General features: G+C 35.6%; 1 protein-coding gene across 1 annotated transcript; it reads left to right on the forward strand.

Annotated features, from left to right (window-relative positions):
• Positions 1-12,156: 12,156 nt before the first annotated feature.
• LOC143529388 (calcineurin B-like protein 9) lies at positions 12,157-14,636 on the forward strand. Its single transcript, XM_077025202.1, has 8 exons — positions 12,157-12,246; positions 12,361-12,443; positions 12,731-12,790; positions 13,349-13,457; positions 13,564-13,616; positions 13,742-13,822; positions 14,261-14,373; positions 14,480-14,636. The coding sequence occupies exons 1-8, from the start codon at positions 12,168-12,170 to the stop codon at positions 14,541-14,543; spliced, it is 642 nt and encodes a 213-aa protein (XP_076881317.1). The 5' UTR covers positions 12,157-12,167; the 3' UTR covers positions 14,544-14,636.
• The last annotated feature ends 7,576 nt before the right edge of the window (positions 14,637-22,212 follow it).

A 22,212-nucleotide genomic window follows, 5' to 3' on the forward strand; every position in this document is an offset into this window, starting at 1 on the left:
GACATTTGTTTACGACACGATATGGATGAGGTCATCCATGCTGATAACAAGGCCCCATCCTAACTCGTTTTATAAATTATATATCGTGACTCAAACTAATTTTGACCCAACAATCAACCCTCACATCCATCTTGTCACCTCACATAGACATAACAATTTATTAATACTAAAATTATAACTTAACAAACAAAACATCATAACTAGAAACAACATAACCCTTAATAATCTTGACCATAATTTAGTCTCCAAGATAAATAAATACTAAAATGAACTTATAAGGTTTAAATTACTAGACCATACCATAAACCAAAAAACAATACTAAATGTCTAAACTAAATCTCATACAAAAATAATAAAACTAAAAATCAAACATGACACTTTAACCCTTCAACTTTTACTATCACTAGTTTCGGGATTAACTTTCAATCCTACTAAATCCATAAATAAAACGTCCATTATAAGGCTAAGAATAGTGGGGCTTGGTTGAGCCCCAAGTTGTAAGGCCCCGTTACCGGTGCCTCACATTTGGGCGTTGGATTTACTCATCAACATAGTTCCATTTATCAGAGTTAATAAAAACATTCGCGGAATATAAAAACTTTCAATAAAACATACATACGTATCCATAACTTGTCTTAATAAACATATTGTCTTTAAAACATAACTAAATAAACATCTTGGGTCTTCCGATGCCAGCCTCTTATTCAATGCCAAGTGTTCCCCTCAAGCGAGCTGCCTCATCCTACTCACCTGCGTGCATACTAAAAGTCAGCTACGCTGAGTGAGTTCTAGTTAAACATACAATACATTCATCCTTACATACTTTCATTCATACTTACTTACATTCATATCTTACGTTATAAAGAGCATTACACCCTACATTCCTCGAGTATTATTAGGGCTCGATACCCTCCTTCCTCGAGTATTATTAGGGCTCGGTAACCTCCTTCCTCGAGTATTATTAGGGCTCGGTACCCTCCTTCCTTGAGTATTATTAGGGCTCGGTACCCTCTTTCCTTGAATATTAGTAGGGTTCGGTTCCCTAGTTCTCGAATATTATTAGGGTTCGATTCCCTCTTCGTTACCATACAACCGTACCTTTCCTCGAATATTATTAGGGTTCGGTTCCCTCTTCGTTACCATACAACCATACATTAACCTTCTTTTATTAACTTAATAACTTCCATACATATAGCATACATATCATACTTACATTATACATAGCATTACAATCTGACAGTACGTGCAATATCCGAAGACCCTTCACGCACCGGCAAGCAATCATTCATACATTTCACATCATCACATAAGGCATAGACTTATCACTTAGGATAAGTGTATTAACAAAAACATCGAGTATGCACACAGCCCCGAAAACATAACACATAAATGGGGCTAGAAACTCACCTGGATCCTGTTGCGTTCGCCATTAATCATTATCCCCTTCTTTAATTGTGCACGGCTAACTGTTATATATATATATATATATATGTGTGTGTGTGTGTTAATTAACCGTATCATTAATCAATGTATTTTTCTAAGTTGGGCTGGTCATTTAACTTAAGATAGTTGGGCTAGTATGTTTTGACTAAGGGTACGAGCTTAGCATTCTTGTGGACTTAGTTAAGTCAGGCCCAACTGGACTAAGGCCCAACATAGAACTGATTAGCCGAGAACCCTTTGGTAGAGAACTCGTGACCGAGAACCTGTGGTTTGACTGAGAACTCATTTCTGGCCGAAAACCCAGTCACCGAGAACCCAAGTTGGCCGTGTTCTCGCGTTGACCGAGAATGTTGACCGAAAACCATCATTTTTGACTGGGAACTCCCTGCCTTGACCGAGAACCCCCAGGTCAGATGCTATCAGCTCCTTTTTCTACCTTTAGTCTCCTCCGTTAGTCTAGTAGGTTAATGTTGGTCCATCTCATGAATTTTAACCACTTTCTCCATCGTTCTCAACCGTTTAGTCGCCCAATATCATCCCACTAACAAGATTTACCCGTTCTTAGCATAAAGCTTGGACCTTTATCATAACAAAACGTTCTTTAAGCTAGACCTAGGGTTTCCTTTATGAACCGTGTCTAGCCATGAGTCCATTACGTCCATTTTTAATCATCAAGTTGTTAACTTTATGTTTAATGTAGACTCGATCTAGTCTATGTTCAAGTTTCATGGCTATCCGTTCATAAAAATGCAAGCTTTAAGATCAAGAACATACCTTTATGTGTTCTTAAGATTACGGTGTAGCTTGATGTTCAACGATGATCTTGTATCTAGCTTGAGAAATCACTATCTATCGATATTTGGTTTGGTTTTGGCCTTGGATCTCGTCCTCTCTCTTGCGGCCGGAATGGAAGGGTTTGTGTGTGTGTTATGGAGGTGTAGAGAGAATAAGATAGATAAGATGGTTGGAAATGGAAAGATTTAGGGTTTATGGGGTGTTTATACTCCCTTAAGCCCATGGACCAAAGACCCATATTTCATTTTTAGTCCATGATTAATCCATCTAATTAGCCTACTTATCTTTTCCTCTTTATTATTATTTTATTTACTAACCCAAGTAAATTTTTTCCATTATAAGAAATAATATATAATAATATTATTATTTGATAATTTGGGATGTTACAAGTCTTCCTTCCTTAAAGTGTTTTCGTCCCCGAAACCTAACTATTACATGAACAGATTAGGGTAAAACTTGTGCATCTCTTCCTCGACTTCCCAAGTGGCATCCGATCCCTTACGATGCCTCCATATCACTTTCACCAAGGGTATAACCTTATGACGAAGTTGCTTCTCCTTGCGGTCAACTATCTTTATCGGTTGTTCAATGTAGTTCAACTGTTCATCAACCTCAATGTCCATCAATGGCACATGCGACGTGTCATCTGCCAAGCACTTTCTCAGATGAGAAACATGGAAGGTTGAATGAATTCCTTCTAGCTCGTAGGGTAGATCCAGCTTATAGGCTACTTCGCCCACACGATCTATGATTTTGAATGGTCCAATGTATCTCGGACTCAACTTCCCCCTCTTTCTAAAACGAATGATTCCTTTCCAGGGCGAGACCTTGAGCATCACATTGTCACAAACGTTGAACTCAATCGGTCGTCGCCGCTTGTCAGCATATGACTTATGTCTATCTTGAGTAGCTTTCATTCTCGCTTTAATTTGATCGAACTTTGAAGATGTCTCTTGAACGACCTCCAAACTTCCCATTTCTTTCTGGCCAATCTCTCCCCAACATACAGGAGTTCTACATCGTCTACCATAAAACATTTCAAATGGTGGCATACGAATGCTTGAATGGTAACTGTTGTTATAGGAGAACTCTGCCAGATGCAGATGATCATCCCAACTCCCTCCAAAATCTAAAACACAAGCACGTAACATATCCTCAAGGGTTTGGATCGTCCTTTCGGACTGTCCATCGTTTGAGGATGATACGCCGTACTAATGTTCAATCTCGTTCCCATAGCTTTATGGAACTTCTTCCAGAATCTTGAGGTGAAACGCGTATCTCTATCTGACACAATCGATAACGGCACTCCATGCCTGGTCACCACCTCTTTTATAAACAAGCTTGCTAACGTTTCTGACGAGATAGCCTCTCGTATAGGCAGAAAGTGAGCACTCTTGGTTAAACGGTCCACAATCACCTAGATGGTATCATGATGCTTAGTTGTACGAGGTAGTTTAGTTATGAAATCCATTGTGATGTGTTCCCATTTCCATTCAGGTATTTCAAGCGGTTACATTTTACCATAAGGCTTCTGATGTTCGGCTTTGACCTGTAGACAAGTTAGGCACTTACTAACATAATCCACCGCATCATTCTTCATTCCTGGCCACCATTAGTCTCTTTTCAAATCTTGGTACATTTTTTTGGATCCTGGATGAATCGAGTATCTTAACTTATGAGCTTCATCTAAGATTCGACCTCTAAGATCTCCATGGCGTGGAATCCACATACGGTCAAATCTAGTCTTAACGCCATGAGTGTTTTCCATCAACTCATTCTGCTGGCCGTAAATCCTTTACTTTTTCACTAACTCTTCCTCAGCTAGTACTTCTGTCTACATTTTGACGATTTCTTCGAAAAGGCTTGAGTTCATAATTAGCTGGTATGACTTCACTGTTGCAATGACTTCTTCATTCTTATGACTTAGCGCATCAGCGACCACATTGGCTTTACCAGGATAGTACTTTATATCACAGTTGTAGTCTTTTATCAGCTCTAACCACCTTCTCTGTCTCATATTCAGTTCTTTATGCTCAAAGAAATATTTTAAGCTCTTATGGTCGATGTAGATTGTACACTTAGTACCATATAAGTAGTGTCTCCAAATCTTGAGAGCATGTACAACTGCCGCTAGTTCCAAATCATGCGTCGGATAAGTACTCTCATGGAATTTCAACTGTCTAGACGCGTAAGCTATCACTTTCCCTCGCTGCATCAGCACGCAACCCAACCCACGATACGAAGCATTGGTACAAACAACCAAATCCTCGTCACATCGGGTAAAGCAAGGATTGGAGCTTGTGTGAGTCTCTTCTTTAATTCTTCAAAAGCTTCCTCTTAGAACTTACCCCAACTGAACACTACCGTCTTTTGGGTCATACTGGTCAGCGGTGCGGCTATCTTGGAGAAACCTTCGATGAACCTCCTATAGTAGCCAGCTAACCCTAGGAAGCTTCGTATGTTAGTCGGATTCTGTGGAGTCTTCCAGTTCATTATCGCTTCAATCTTAGCTGAGTCCATGGTAATCCCTTCAGGATTTATCACATGACCTAGAAATTGCACTTCTCGTAACCAGAAGGCGCATTTCGAAAACTTAGCATATAACCTTTCTTTCTTCAGAGTCTCCAATACCTCTCACAGATGTTCAGCATGATCAGATTTATTCTTTGAATAAATCAATATATTATCTATGAAGACAATAACTGATTTATCCAACATCGGCCGACATACCCTATTCATCATGTCCATAAATGCTGCAGGAGCATTCGTTAGACCGAATGACATTACGAGAAACTCGTAGTGTCCATACCGCGTACGAAACGCTGTCTTAGGGATGTCTGCCTCTTTCACTCTTAGTTGATGATAGCCTGATCTGAGATCTATTCGTGAGAACCAACTCGAATCTTGCAGTTGGTCGAACAGATCATCAATTCTTGGCAAAGGATATCTATTCTTAACCGTAAGCTTGCTCAACTCACGATAATCGATGCACATCCCCATGCTTCTGTCTTTCTTTTTCACAAACAACACCGGTGTGTCCCACGGGGAAACACCTGGTCTAATGAAACCCTTATCGAAGAGTGGGACATTAATTCTTTAATTTTTTACGGTGCTAGACGGTAAGGCGCTTTCGCGAAGGGTTGGGCTCATGGTACTAAATCTATTTGGAATTCTATCTCTCGCTTCGGTGGCAACCCCGGAAGATCCTCTGGAAATACTTCTGGGTAGTCGCACACGATAGGAACATCTTTCATTTCTTTTGCCTCGGCCGTAGCGTTGACAACATACGCCAGGTAAGCACCGCACCCTCGCCTTAACAGTCCTTCGGCTTTTATCATCGAAATGACATTAAGCCCAAAACTTTCCTTATCACCATAAACTGTCACCGCACTACCATCCAAGGGATTTAACCTTATCAACCTACTCTTACACACTATCTGAGCTTCATACTCAGACAGCCAATCCATTCCCAAAACCACATCGAACCCTCCTAAGGTCATAACGTACAAGGTAATAGGGAACTCATCTCCCTCTAACTCTATCTTACAGTCCTTAACCATTTTCATTATTTTAACCAAAGCGTCGCTAGCGGTTTCTACTATAAAGGTTTCAGGCACTCGACAACATTTCATTTTAGCTAATTTACTAAATGGCGTTGCTACGAAACTTTTATTAGCACCTGAATCAAATAATACTGAAGCGGAAATACCGTTTACTAGAAACGTACCTGTCACGACATCTGGAATCTGCTTAGCTTGCTCTTGGGTCAGCATGTAGGCTCTGGTTTTTGGCCTTGTTGGTTCTGCATCCTTCTTTCCACTTCCTCCGACTCCACCATCGGTGCATTCCTTAGCAAAATGACTTGTCTTACCGCACTTGTAACATGCGGGCTTAGCGCTGCACTTATGAGCATAATGACCGGCCTTCCCACATTTATAGCAAACATTGGACCCAACTCTGCACTCCCCCGCATGCATCTTGCCACACTTAAACAAACGTCAGAACCCTTCCCCCACCTGCACTCACCACTGTGTGCCTTGTCACAAGTCTTGCACGACTTGTTCTCCCATACCTTCTGTTTCTTATCTTTTGAGTTCCACATCTGAGTACCGGGTCGTTTAACAGGAGCAACCCACTTCTTATCCTTATTTTCTTCTTCCACCACAACGTCATCCGTAGCCAGGTTTGCATAAACCATCTCTGCGAGTTCGACCGCAGAGTCAAACGTAGCAGGTTTACTCGTCCTGACTAACATGCGGACTTTTTGTGGCAATCCCCTCACATAGCACTTGATTCTTTTAGCCTCAGTGTTGACCATATCGGGTACCAACCTAGACATTCGGTTGAACTCAGTGGTATACTCACGATGTGTCATCGTTCCAGCTTCCAAGTTCAAGAACTTCATCTCCGCCCTCTCAACCTCGGCGTCAGCACAGAATTTCTTCATAACCAGTTCTTTCAGATCCTCCCACTTCATAGCCTTGATTTCCTCCGGACTCTTCCTCTGCTCAACGGATTCCCACCAGTACATTGCTTCTTCACCGAATGACTGAGTAGCGTAACCCACAGCTTGGTCAGGACGGCACTCGCTAATGCGGATAATTTTATCCATGGCGGTTATCCACTGAAGAGTAGCGATTGCGTCTCCCAAACCAGTCAGCTTCGGCGGGTCATGTCCTTTGAAGGACTTATAGTTGCACCCACCTCGGCCTCTTTTCCTGTCACCAGCTTTCACAGACCTAACCCCACTCGAGGCCTCCCTCTCTTCTTCCTCATCTCCCCTACCATCACCACCTGCTCCTCCAGCAGTTCTTTCACGGCTTCCAGCAGACCCTCCAGGAGTAATATTCTTTACATCAGTGGCTACAGCTTGGACAATGGCTGCTTGAATTGCGGGATCCAATTGAACCCCTTCGTTGTTATTCGGATCTCTTCCAGTTGCGCTTCCTTCATCTCCGGTGTTGGAAGCTGTTTCGACCAAAGGTAGTTGAACACGACGAGGCCTGCCACGACGTCTAGTGCGACCTCCAGCTTTCACAATTCCTCCATCTCCCACATTTTCTCCCGTTCCAGCCATCGTATTCTAAAAGGGAAAACACAAACGTCATCACTCAAGGAACTATTTAGTACAAGGATAGTAAGGCTAACAGGTAATAACAGTGGCCAATTGTGATTAGCTGATCACGTTACTTTCCGTGTCCTATACACTTCCCTTTATGAGTCTATTTGTGCTGATTCTAATCTAAGACAGTTAAATAGTCAAGGAAATCAATTAATCATAGCTCTAATATTAACATACATTATTCAATATACACTTTACCTTTACTGGGCTTGCTTGAGCGACACATAGCATTTTTGGATTGGCATCTTCTTTCTTTTCTTACTTAAATCCCATTCTCTGCTTGAGTCTAAGCATATTGGATGCTAAAATCTTTCGAACTTTGCTCTGATACCAACTTCTAAGGCCCCGTTACCAGTGTCTCACATTTGGGCGTTGGATTTCTCATCAACATAGTTCCATTTATCAGAGTTAATAAACGCATTTGCGGAATATAAAAACTTTCAATAAAACATACATACGTATCCATAACTTTTCTTAATAAACATATTGTCTTTAAAACATAACTAAATAAACGTCTTGGGTCTTCCGATGCCAGCCTCTTATTCAATGCCAAGTGTTCCCCTCAAGCGAGCTGCCTCATCCTACTCACCTGCGTGCATACTAAAAGTCAGCTACGCTGAGTGAGTTCTAGTTAAACATACAATACATTCATCCTTACATACTTTCATTCATACTTACTTACATTCATATATTACGTTATAAAGAGCATTACGCCCTACATTCCTGGAGTATTATTAGGGCTCGGTACCCTCCTTCCTCGAGTATTATTAGGGCTCGGTACTCTCTTTCCTCGAGTATTATTAGGGCTCGGTACCCTCTTTCCTCGAGTATTATTAGGGCTCGGTACCCTCTTTCCTCGAATATTAGTAGGGTTCGGTTCCCTAGTTCTCGAATATTAGTATGGTTCGATTCCCTCTTCGTTACCATACAACCATACCTTTCCTCGAATATTATTAGGGTTCGGTTCCCTCTTCGTTACCATACAACCATACATTAACCTTCTTTTATTAACTTAATAACTTCCATACATATAGCATACATATCATACTTACATTATACATAGCATTACAACCTGACAGTACGTGAAATATCCGAAGATCGTTCACGCACCGGCAAGCAATCATTCATACATTTCACATCATCACATAAGGCATACACTTATCACTTAGGATAAGTGTATTAACAAACACATCGAGTATGCACACAGCCCCGAAAACATAACACATAAATGGGGCTAGAAACTCACCTGGATCCTGTTGCGTTCGCCATTAATCGTTATCCTCTTCTTTAATTGTGCACGGCTAACTGTTATATATATATGTTAATTAACCGTATCATTAATCAATGTATTTTTCTAAGTTGGGCTGGTCATTTAACTTAAGATAGTTGGGCTAGTATGTTTTGACTAAGGGTACGAGCTTAGCATTATTGTGGACTTAGTTAAGTCAGGCCCAACTGGACTCAGGCCCAAGGACCAACATAGAACTAATCAGCCGAGAACCCTTTAGCAGAGAACTCGTGACTGAGAACCTGTGGTTTGACCGAGAACTCAGGTCTGGCCGAAAACCCAGCCACCGAGAACCCAAGTTGGCCGCGTTCTCGCGTTGACCAAGAATGTTGACCGAAAACCATCATTTTTGACCAGGAACTCCCAGCCTTGACCGAGAACCCCCAGGTCAGATGCTATCAGCTCCTTTTTCTACCTTTAGTCTCCTCCGTTAGCCTAGTAGGTTACTGTTGGTCCATCTCATGAATTTTAACCACTTTCTCCATTGTTCTCAACCGTTTAGTCGCCCAATATCATCCCAATAACAAGATTTACCCGTTCTTAGCATAAAGCTTGGACCTTTATCATAAGAAAACGTTCTTTAAGCTAGACCTAGGGTTTCCTTTATGAACCGTGTCTAGCCATGAGTCCATTACGTCCATTTTTAATCATCAAGTTGTTAACTTTATGTTTTATCTAGACCCGATCTAGTCTATGTTCAAGTTTCATGGCTATCCGTTCATAAAAATGCAAGCTTTAAGATCAAGAACATACCTTTATGTGTTCTTAGATTACGGTGTAGCTTGATGTTCAACGATGATCTTGTATCTAGCTTGAGAAATCACTATCTATTGATATTTGGTTTGGTTTGGCCTTGGATCTCGTCCTCTCTCTTGCGGCCGAAATGGAAGGGTTTGTGTGTGTGTGTGTTATGGAGGTGTAGAGAGAATAAGATGGATAAGATGGATGGAAATGGAAATATTTAGGGTTTAAGGGTATTTATACTCCCTTAAGCCCATGGACCTAAGGCCCATATTTCCTTTTTAGTTCATGATTAATCCATCTAATTAGCCTACTTATCTTTCCCTCTTTATTATTATTTAATTTACTAACCCAAGTAAACTTTTCCATTATAAGAAATAATATATAATAATATTATTATTTGATATTTTGGGATGTTACACAAGTGATCCAATATATTTGCGCCACGTAGGCGTTGATGTGGCACAGGATCAAGCCTCTCAACCAAGCCCCAGATGGTGTAGTGGTCCAGGTGATATGGGGCTTGATTGATTTTTTTTATTTATTATTCTTTTTTGTTATACACACAAATATAAATTAAAAATGTAATAAGTACACACAAAACTTAAAAGATATATTAAACAATAACATTCACGAAATAATTTACCTGCATTCCGATCTTGGGATATTTCAATCCAAGATTTCGCCAACGCAAGTTTCTCTTCTTTAGACCACGGATTAGACTTCCGCTTCTCTGGTGCCAAAGGACCATCCGCTTCGCCGGTTTTCTTCCCCGTTTTTTGTGGGATTGTTTTGCCGGCTTCTCCGGTGCCGGCTCCGGTTGTGTTTTCGGGACCGAATAATCGAGTTGTGACATCTCCATGAACTCTTGAAACGATTCGTCGTCCATGTAGTTCAATCCCTCGGGAAATTGAGTTTCGTTGATGTTGATATTACCGTAACCCGAGCCCGACATGGTTTGTAACTTGATATATTCTTAAATTATTAGAGAGAAATGTAGTGAGAATGGTGTGTTATTGTTATAAAATGGGGTAGTTATTTATAATGGGTTTGTAAAAAAACAAATTAAAATAGCCGTTAGCCAACGACTATTTTTTTTAAAACCAAAACCTCCCACGGCTATATAAGCCCCGCGGTCCCAACCACGGGGGCCAACCGCGTCCCGGCTCACTTGAGAGGTGTAGTGGTGTTCGCGAGCCACATCAGCAGCCGCGCCCCCCGTTCAGCCCCTATTACCCTCAGCCTAACACGTAAAGACATTTACTAGTTAAATATTACAAGCTATAAAGATAACCACCGACCTATCTAATATAGCATGTTTCACAGAGAATAATAGTAATAATAATTAAAAGTTTGTTACATGACATAAACATTGAGTAAAGTATAATATGTTTATTCTTTTCCAATTGTTCAACAAAATACTAAAAAGAAACTCTATAAAAAGAATACAAATCAGCCATTCTTTAATCCAAGCGTTTTGACATTTTCGTCAAATTGGTATATTCCATTTAGATCCCAAAAAACAGAACATAATTAGTAAATCGTGATAACTAATTAATTATTTAATTAAGTATTAACCCCATTTCAATGTCAATAATATTCTATTTGATCCGGATTTGATTCCTGCACTTGTCATTTGGTTTCGACGGCACCTGAATAATCATTGAAAATTAGGCGAGTAAGTGACGTTCACTAGCTAGATCCTTGAATGAACGAGTTTTAACTAAACGCACGTCGTGCCTTAAATAAGGGTTTTCCCAATGTCGAAAGATGAATGCATCTCAATGTGATGAATTTAGTCAGTAGCTCATTTAAATGATTCTTGAGCGTTAAAAAAATCCGTAATTATTAAATAATAATAGAAGTAATAACCCCTTTTCCAAGCATCACGTGGTACTCACGTGAGGAAAAGCACCTTATATAAACACACAAACCATGGTCGCCGCATCACCGCGTCCCATATTATCGCCGTGTGTTTCACAAAGCTGACAAAACAAAAATCGTCAATTAAATTCTTCGTCCGATTTCAGGTTAGTTACTTTGATTTAAATGAGCCTACAGATTGTTCATCTGGGTTCGCTTTTATGATTATTATCTGTATTATTATACTTGTTCAAGTGTTTGATTTTGTGTTTCTTGTTTGCAATTCTTAGTTAGATCTACGGATTATGTTAGTTTGTTATAAGTCGGTTAGATTTTAAATTTTTGTCAAGTATGTTTCCTCATTGCATTGTAATTAAAATAGGTGATGTTGTCTTTGTTAGCAAGTTAGGTTAGTGAAATTATAAAAAGACATTATAGAACATATGTGATACAACCGAGTTAGGGTTTGAGAGATTGTTATCAGTTTTTTGAGTTATATTTTCTGATTAATATAAAAACAGAGAGTTAGAGGGAGAGTTATTCGTTTAGTTCGTGTTTGATTATCGATCGGGAATTGATTAAATTAGTAAATTTATATATATTGTTTAATCCTAGAATTTCATGAATGAATGAAGTAGGAGTTTGTATTGATACTCTACATATGTAATGTTTCTCCTATTGTGTTATATTTGTGGTTTTCAATTGAAATTTATTTGGTTTTATCTATTTTATTATGTAAAATGGCTCGGCCCGAATTGAAAGGATTTAAAAAAAAAATTTAAATACTTCCGTGCCCATGAAAATGTTTTCTGGGCCTGCCATACTGATTAGTTTTGTGTTTACATATGTGGCAGATTACGCTTAAGATGATATTGGTGATTCAAATCCTGTAACGCCCTTGTTGTTGTTGTTTAAATGGGCTGCTTTCATTCTACTGTAAGGAAACTGGCTCCTGGGCATGAGAACCCGATTGTTCTTGCTTCTCAAACAGCTTGTAAGAGGATCATTTTATTATTAATCTTGTCATTATTGTTGCAATGTTTTAGTATTAAACTTTATTAGTTCGCTTTTTTTATTATGCTAAGTAATTGTTTTTTTCTGTTTCCAGTTAGTGTCAGTGAAGTTGAAGCTCTATTTGAGCTATTCAAGAGCATTAGCAGCTCTGTGATCGATGATGGCTTAATTAATAAGGTAAGTCGTGCTTCAATTAATGTTTTGTTATTCTCGACTTGAAAAACAAATCACGTGGTTAATACGTTAGGTTGCAACTTTAGTTATTGCAGATTTTCGACAAACAATCAAACATTTTACTTGCTATGTGTGAACACGAATATTGCAAATTTAACGGGGCAGTATAAATATTAATCATTTTTATTGCCCTTCACTCGTTTTCTTCATTTATCTTTTGTTACGTTATGTTACGTTAAGGTACAATTTTGACATATTTTATCACCTTTCATATGTTTTATCTTTAAAAGGAAGAATTCCAACTAGCTTTGTTCAAAAACAGAAAGAAAGAGAACCTCTTTGCAAACAGGGTATGTTGCTCCCTCCTTTTATTTCATTCATGTGAAATTTGGTTTTCGTTTTTCAGTCATGCAATCAGGAATCGTTTTTATTTGTTGTAAATCTTTTCATTTGTCTGTTGTCCTATGTTTTTCAACATGGGCTTAGGGTTAAGTGTATTTTTATTAGTCATAAAGAATAAGGAACTAATATCCATATTCCATACTAAACACTTTGGGTACAAATACATATATATATGCGCTCATTTACCGATATTTCATTAACAACCTTTAATGCAATTCGGATGAATCAAATTACTTAATTTGGAGTTTATTTATTATTAATATTAATATATTCTTTTCACAGTAAGTACACATGACCCATAATCACATCCTCATTTGTCCTCGCGCATTGTAAATTGAATCCAAAGTTGGAAATAATCAATAGCTAAAACGCGATTTCTAGGGCATAAAGATGGAAATGAATAAATGCACTATATTTGATTTCTGGATTTGGTATTCTGCTTATATGTTTCACCCTCAGTTGGATTTTGTTATTCATTTTCTAAAGCTTCAAAGTTTCGTATGCAGATATTTGACCTCTTCGATGTAAAGCATAGGGGAGCTATTGATTTTGGTGACTTTGTTAGAGCACTTAATGTTTTCCATCCTAACGCCCCTCAAGAAGACAAGATTAGTTGTAAGTTGATCGTGTTGGTCAAAACTAAATTACCAAAATGTCCACGGATGATCTTATACACTCCTTTTTTTTCCCATCCTAATACACTTCTATTTTTCCGTTTCAGTTTGTTTCAAGCTGTATGATATGGATGGGACAGGATTCATAGAGCGTCAAGAGGTACCTCTCTACAACTCATATCCTAAATAATGATAGTAATTTTTATTATTATTTGTTTTCTACTACTATTACAACATGTGGGTTATTATAAATAATAATATTTTCATTATGTATGCATTTTGCAGGTTAAACAAATGTTGATTGCACTTTTATGCGAGTCTGAGTTGAAGCTTGCTGATGATACCATTGAGACAATACTTGATAAGGTGATTTTACATTTTCTTTAATAGCACTTGACCAATATTATTTACATAAAAGAAGAATAAAAGGCTAGAAATTTTTTTCTTGTTCATCTAATATAAAGCAAATTGACCGTTTTAGGAGTTATGTTGTTAACTATTATCGTCAACTACAGATATATGGTAAAATGTTTTATTTTTCGCAAGATATCAGACGTAATTAATATTTTTATACTACTTTATAAGGGTAGACAATTTCATTTGTAACATTTTGTAATATATTTACCTTTTCAAATTACTAAATTCGTCGGTCTACTTGCAAATAGGAAACAAATGCGGTTGCTTACTTTTTTTTTTACCAAGAAATGGATAAATATGATATTTTTAGTGTTTTAAAAGGGCTATAATCCTACATTATGATTTCTAATATAAACAGGATATGAATTTCTGTTTGTGTTTATGCAGACATTTTTAGAAGCGGACGTAGATCAGGACGGGAAAATAGACAAATCCGAATGGCACAATTTTGTCACCCAAAATCCTTCCTTGCTCAAGATAATGACTCTACCATATCTAAGGTACATCGCTGAATAATGTCATAGTTGTATATAAAATACATACATACATACATATATATATTAATGGTGATTTGTGTCTTACTAATCTAACTTATGTGAAATGCAGGGACATTACAACAACTTTCCCGAGTTTTGTGTTCAATTCAGAAGTTGAAGAAATTGCGACATGAAGAGAGTGGTTATAAAGTTGTCGAGAGTTGAGCGGTTTTGTTTTTATTAACAGTTTTGTGTTGAAGATTGACGAGACTGATGTCTTATGTTGAGCCCGATTTTGGTTTTGGTTTTGGTTTTGGTTTTGGTTTGGCTTTCTTTAGAAGATAGATCATTAGTGGTTTGTTTCTTATTGTGAAATCATGATCGGTGGCTCTGAAGATGTTGATTTGATCTTTTAGATGTTAGTGATTGATTGAGGAAACGATATCATGTAAATGATGTTCGATTAAATTTATTTTTTTAGTATAATTTGTGTGAAAGGGTAATTGAGACGAGAACTAGATGGAGGTTACAATGAGCTAAATATAATTTATGCAAGGCAGTCTATTATGATTTATGAAGGTGATACATAAGAAGATTAATGAAGGAGAAGTCGGATTTGCATATTGTGTTCATTGACCTACAAAAGGTTTAATTACTTCTTACATAAAAAAATAATATATCTACAAGTCTACAATTGTTTTTATGTATTAATACTACCAAAAAAAATATATCTTTAGGATCATAGTCATTTCAAAACTTTCAAATAATTTATTAACTCTTGACAACCAATCATTTTATTTATTTTTTATAATTATATTATTTTTAGTTGCTTTGTCATTAATTATAATCATTTTATTTATTTTTTATAATTATATTATTTTTAGTTGCTTTGTCATTAATTATATGTAATTTTTTATTACATATATGTAGATTGTTATTACACATTAATTAGCTATTAGGAATTAGATTTAGAGTAGGATTCAAGTAAGGAATGACATGAATAGTCGGACGAATTATTTAATATTGTGTGTTTCGTGTTTGATTTTGGGCTGATTTTCAAGTGTTTTGGGTAACTACTTAGTTGTAATGTGATTGAATAGGAACTGATAGGGGCAACTTGTAAAGAATGTAGATATAGAATGAGCAATGACAATTCGAGATTCTTAATTTTAGAGCAATAGTTTCGTTCATCTGTTTTGATTGTCATTTTAAGCTTCAAAATTTGTCACATTAGATAAATTAACTTATGCACTCAAATCCATTAACGAGATCAACAGAATGTTAATTTTCTTGCTATCATAATATATACTTTCGAATGCATATCCAAAGTGCTATGGATATAACATTACAGAAGCTTAAAAAAATTGGTGTATTAAAAATTTCATGGCCATATGAATGTAAATCAGTAAATGGAAGGATGCATCAACATGAGGTAATTCTCTGGCCTTTAATATTCTATTTTGATTAAAATATGACAATAACGAAGAGTTATCGAACCGTCTCACTAGTCAAAAGTAATTTAATGACGTTCCTATGTAAACGAAGTTATGTTTAGAATATAAAACTATGGTTTGTAGATGCTTCGTCAACACCTAAATACATCAAATAAACATATTTAGAAAAACAAAAAAAACACGAGTTGAGGCGGAGAACCGACACGAGTATGATATAATAGTGGCACTCTTATAACTTATGATACGGAAAATAACAAATGTAAAACGATGTTTATGTGGTTGGTAAAACACAGACGATGTGGCGGCAAATCAACCTGAATTCGATAGGTATCGAATAGGTTCGTTACGGTATTAGAAATAAACCTTGATAATAATTTCGACAAATTAACATATATAAAAAAAATAACAAAAAAAGGGAAACCAAAAAATATTCAAAGAAATAAGGTCTCCACATAACCCAAAAAAGTTATTAAAAAATTGTTAGAGATGTGCCTTGAACTCGCACACCATTTTTCTAATTTTCCAATCTCTAATAAACTCATCAACAACCAACATGTCAAGTTATCACAACTGATTAAATGTTAAAATGATTTACATAAAAATAGAAATAAAATAATAAAATATTTAAAAAAATCTTTTGTAACACCAAACTTCTCAATTATATTAACAGATAATATAGATGATAGATAATTAACAATAAATACATGATATTAATTAACATAAATATATGGTATTAATTAACAATAAATACTTGATGTAATGATATTTTTTTTGAACTACTAACTAAGTAACGCCGGGTACTCCGTACGCGGTCCCCATTGGCTAAAGGTAGCCCGAGCCGGCCACTAGTCCGGACGGACGGAGCCCCTAGCGGTCCACATATTGAGGGATTCACCGGATAAAACCCGACCCCCCACCCGCCAAATGGCACGACAGCGAGAATCCGGTAAAACCGGGTGAGATCAGGACTCGAACCCTGGCAAGCCAGGGTCATCTCTCATATCTCCCATATAAATTGGTGATTGTGAGGTTTGAACCCCCTACCTCTCAGTTGTAAAGTGAGTACTCTCCCATTGAGCCACAAACAATTTTTACACACTTTCATTTAAAATTATAATAAATTTTTTTACACACTTTCATTTAAAATTAAAAAAATATTAATACGTGATTCACAATTAGCAGAAGAGCATGACTGTTGTTGCAACATAACATGGAAGTAACAAGGAATTGATCGGTGTAAGTTTTGTTCGTTATGGTACAAACATGTACCATAACAAAACTTACTTTTGGTATAGTCTATAATACGAAAAAATAAAAAAGATATATAACAACATTATCATAAAAATCAAGATTGGCTTATTTGTAAAAATTGAGATTTGAATGGGTTGTTTGTTCAATATTAATAAACAGTTGGAACCAATGTTTTGAAACCCGGCCCGGACCGGCCGGTCCGACCGGGACCCCTTAGCATACCGGTCCGGTTGGCATAGTCAGCCCGTTTTCTAAAAATCTGGCCGGTTTTAACGTGTGACGGTCGACCCGACCCGGTGGCCCGCCGGTCGCGCCGGTAAAAGAACTATTTTCGTGTGTTTGCAGCTCTCAACCTTCATCCGTTTCTCTTCTGCTATTACCTTCGATCTTCAATTCTTCTTCTTATCTTAGCTTTCCTCCCCATCCACTTATCTTCGAGCCTGATACAACAGTATCTAATCGAAGGTGTATTTAGTCGAATACCATAAAAGAAGGGATGAAGAAGATGACCTTTGAGCTGTTACATCATTCCTTTTTCAGTTTTTGGTAAAGAACCAAATGGCCAAACCCTAGATGGCTAAATACATAGCAGTGGGCCTTGAAGGTAATAAATTTAGGAGTTTATTCTTTGTTGGGCTATTCATAACATAAGGTGTTATTAATTTAGAATGGGATTCCAAAATCTATTAACCTTTTGATAGATATTAAGATTGTAAACATTGTATTAAAATTATATATATTAAATTTATTATGACGTCATCCGGGTTAATGTCCGGTCCGCCCACCCGGGTCGGTCCGACCTTTGACCCGGTAAGGTGCCCGGATCGATGTCTGGGCCGGGTCTGAAAACATTGGTTTCCAACCAATGTTTTCAGACCCGGGCCGGGCGTCAACCCGGATGCCTTACCGGGTCAAAGGTCGGACCGGTGTTTGACCCGGATGACGTCATAAATAATTTATATATATATATATATATATATATATATAATTCATATACATATAAAAATTAATAATAATAATAACAAACTTTAATTTTTATTTATGTTTAATACATTGTTTTTTGAATATATATGATATATATTTTATCAATAAAGCTTGGTTGGTTGGCTCATGGGTAATTATTAAAGCTTCTACCTAGGAAATGACCCAAGTTCGAATCCCACCATGCTCATCTCATTTTAGATTTAATTAAAAATGGGTTTACCGGTCGACCCGCCGGGTCACTGGGTCCGGGCCGACTGCCACCCGCCAAACCCGCTCGGGTTTTTCCAAAACGGGTCAAATACCTCACCCGGCCCGGTTTTGAGACCGGGTCCCGGTCGGACCGGTCCGACCAGCCAGGCCGGGCCGGGTTTCAAAACAGTGGTTGGAACACAAACACAAATGGGACCAAGGGCAACCGACAAGAAATTGCGAGCCAAGAAGAAGCTTCTGAATGACGCATCGGCTGTAGCCAAGAAGAGGAGTGGTGGGGGAGGGGGGGAGGAGAAGAAGAAGAAAAAAAAGAAGAAGAGACAATCTTTAAGATCTTGACGCAAGTGCATCCAGATATTGGGATCATGAACTCGTTTATTAATGATATATTTGAGAAGCAAGGCTATGCGGTTTCTGAAGGCACGAAGGTCGTGACCAAGTTTACCGGTGGTTGATTAGTTTTGGGTTGTGTTTTGGTTAGTTTTGTAATTGATGGTTTTTATGAAATGAAATGAAATGAAATTTATGGTTGTGATGAATTTTGGCATTAGATGTTTAATTTGAACTTGGTTGTGTTTTAAGATAAAATTGAGGATGAGTTTAATCTTAATCTAATCTAATTATAATACTAAACCAATAGATTTTAACTCAATTTAGCCTCTTCTTATTAGTGGTTTCTTAAACTTTCCATATATATCTAGTACTTCTCTAATTTTCATGTGAATAAAATAAATCTAAAATAAATTAAATTAGTATACAATCAATTCTATTTAATGATAATAACTATTAATTTCTATTATTTATATTATTCTGTATTCATTATAACGTAATTTAACCTAAATACCCAAATCAATTATCTCCTCTTTCAAGCCTCCATCATCTTCCACGGATCTCTACTTCATTTCATTTATCCGGCAAATTCATTGTCCACCATCGATGAAGCTGTTCACCAGCCGGACGTTTAATCTATAACATTTCAGCCTACCCATGACTGTGTTCACAAACCATCAATGTTATTACCGGTCACTTAAATCATCATGTTTTATTTTTTGTATGTTGATTCAAATGAAACTATATTTTTTTGTGATTTCATACACAAATTTAGGCTTTCTACCAGGATTAATATATTTTAGATAAATAATTGATATTTCATCAATAGGATACAATACAAAACATCCTAACCAGTGATTACGGATTTAAATTTACTATAATTTATTTTAATTTTAGATTTATGAAATTTGACCGTTTAACTAATTAAAAATATAATCATTGGAGTATAAATTGAGATTCGTAATCAATTTCTCTATATTAGGAAAAAATTAACCTTCTGATTAAGGATTACTTTGATTATGGAATTTCAAAATTATAATAAATTATGATATATACGTGGTATATATTATTTTAACATAATCATTAAATCAACCAATGAATAAATACTATGACTTTCGCATAAGAATTCTTACACCATCACACCCGATTTAGCAAAAACGAATTTGTTTGTTTTTAAGTTTATATTTTTGGCCATGCTTATGTAATTCATTTTGTTTTTTAGTTGTTTGGATAAAAGTGTTATTGTTCATAAATTAATATTTTGTTTATTTTTAAATTTTCATCATTAGGAAGATGGAGCCAACAAACATCACAATATTGAACCAACTGGATATGCTTAACAGTGAATGTGTCCTCAAGGTGCGTATTTTGAAACTATGGCGTCTCAAGGATAATTCAAAGACCGTAAAGATTGATCGATATAATATTTGAAATTGTTATTTTAGAATGTTTAATTTCATTTTTTACACAAGTTAGAATGTTAATTGATTTATATATTGCCTGAAATTTTTTAGTTAATAAATAAACATTTGGCTTGGTCTAGCAATTTTGACTCGTTTGTTAAAACCTTTTTTTAATGCATATAAATTTTGTCTTTGTACTACTTTTATGGAGTATTTCAATTAACATTTTCCAAAACTCATTTCGGTTACGAATGGTTATTTATGACAATACATGATAATATTTAACTTATTTATGACAATACAGTGTAACATTTAACTTATTTATAAATCATGAATCAAATATTAAATTTTACCATAATTGTGTTTTCAAATTGAACTTTAAATTTAGAGTCAAAGTAATACTATTATTTAAAATTCTGTCTATTTAATTTACAAAGTACTTTTCCTTTTCATTAATTTTATTGATTTGAATGATAATATTTTTCAATGCATTATATATTTACTATAATAATTACTACAATAATCATATATGTTTATGTTATATATGTTCAAAATATTTTCTAAATATGAAATATTTAACTGGTTTTGTTTTGACACCTTTAAATGGTGGTTGGTGTGTGTATTGTAAATATAAATTGTTTCTTTGTTGACTTTCTTTTATACATCAAAATTATTGTCAAAATTAAGGTTTGTTACAATATTATCCTATGAGTAATCTTATTGTTAACTAATTTCCTTTTAAAAAAAACACAAATCAACCTTCTTATAAATACTCAATTGTTTTGATTAACATTCATTCTTTTTCCTCTATACCAACTGCTCAAGAACACCCACATCAAGGTAACTACTCTTATATTCTTTAAATTTAATTTTCTTATTTCTAGTATGTCTTTTTATATGTTTAATATATACAACAATATTTAATTTAAAATTTTCTATTAGAGAAATTGATTCAAGAATTACAATACTTTGTTAAACCATCTAAACCTCAATAAATATGACATCACTTTCAAAATAAGAATAATTAGACGTTGGAGGCAAAAGGACAACAAATACTCAATTAAAACCTTCTTTATCGAGTATTAATGGATTAGAAGGTACATCTCTTATTGTAAAATGTTCTTTTTTATTCTCGCATTTGTTTAATAGCATGATTTTCATGTATCTTGTAGCCATATACTCATGAGCCATGGAATCTTGGACGCTAGGTATTACTTTTTGAAATGTTATCATTAAACATGTGATTTATTGTTACTTGCAAAAACTCACCACTTGATAAAAAAAAATTGCATCAGCTTGCTATTAGGGACAAGGTCAATGATTTGGTTTTGGATATGTAGAAATATGTTTTTCACAAATGTGTGAAGGGATTGAAGATTTATGTTTTTTTATTTAGATATTTTATAATGGGTAATTATAACTGTTTATGGTTAATGGATTGAAAATTCCTTTTTTATATGAGTAATGGTATGTAATTCATACATGTATTTATGAACTAATAATTATGTTTTTTTTTTTGTAGATTTAGCATGCTAAATATTTGACCCTTGGAAACGTAATCAAGTTGGTTAATAAAAAATCGCTACTTTGGTGCACCTAATTAAAGCTATTAATTCATCTTAAAGGTGAATGCCTAATATATAGTGAAGTTGGTGGTTGAATAATACTATTGACAAGCAACTCCCAATAGTTGACAAAGGACTGTTTTCTGCATCAATTACATCAATTACTAATCGTTTGACACGCTCGACAAGGTATGCATTATGATCTATATCAATCAGTTTTTAAATACTAACATCAATTACTAACTGTTTGGGTCTCATTATTTCCGGTTTGCTATCAATTAGTTTTTTCAATCTTAAATGTAATTTTTTTTTATAAACATCATACATAATTATTAGGAGGTATATCCTAAGTTGTCATGTGTAGTTTTAAATTATTTTAGGTCTTTATTAATATACTAGGTTACTAACCCGTGTAGTACACGGGTGTAAATTAGGAAATTTGTCACGTAAATAAATTTGATTATATATTGGAATATTATATTATTTATTTTTTTTAACCATTATAAAATGTTTTTTATAGCTTCATATAAGATTAATTTTTTTTCTTTCTAATTAAATAAAGTTTTACATGTTAATTAACATAAAAAATAAATTTAGATTGGGCCAAAGATAAAATTAATAAACGTTTGGAATATTAATAAACTTTTGGTATGATAAGTTTAAAGA

Source organism: Bidens hawaiensis, unplaced genomic scaffold, assembly GCF_021521415.1.
Source record: "Bidens hawaiensis isolate Kalapana, Puna unplaced genomic scaffold, B.hawaiensis_p1.1 tig00000636_1, whole genome shotgun sequence".
NCBI lineage: Eukaryota > Viridiplantae > Streptophyta > Magnoliopsida > Asterales > Asteraceae > Bidens > Bidens hawaiensis.

Bases quoted from the DNA above. Each gene is read 5' to 3' on its own strand.
- LOC143529388 (XM_077025202.1), top strand. From the start codon at position 12,168: ATGGGCTGCTTTCATTCTACTGTAAGGAAACTGGCTCCTGGGCATGAG. The intron at 12,247-12,360 runs GTAAGAGGATCA...TTCTGTTTCCAG, and splicing joins TCTTGCTTCTCAAACAGCTT to TTAGTGTCAGTGAAGTTGAA. The intron at 13,458-13,563 runs GTAAGTTGATCG...TTTCCGTTTCAG, and splicing joins TCAAGAAGACAAGATTAGTT to TTTGTTTCAAGCTGTATGAT.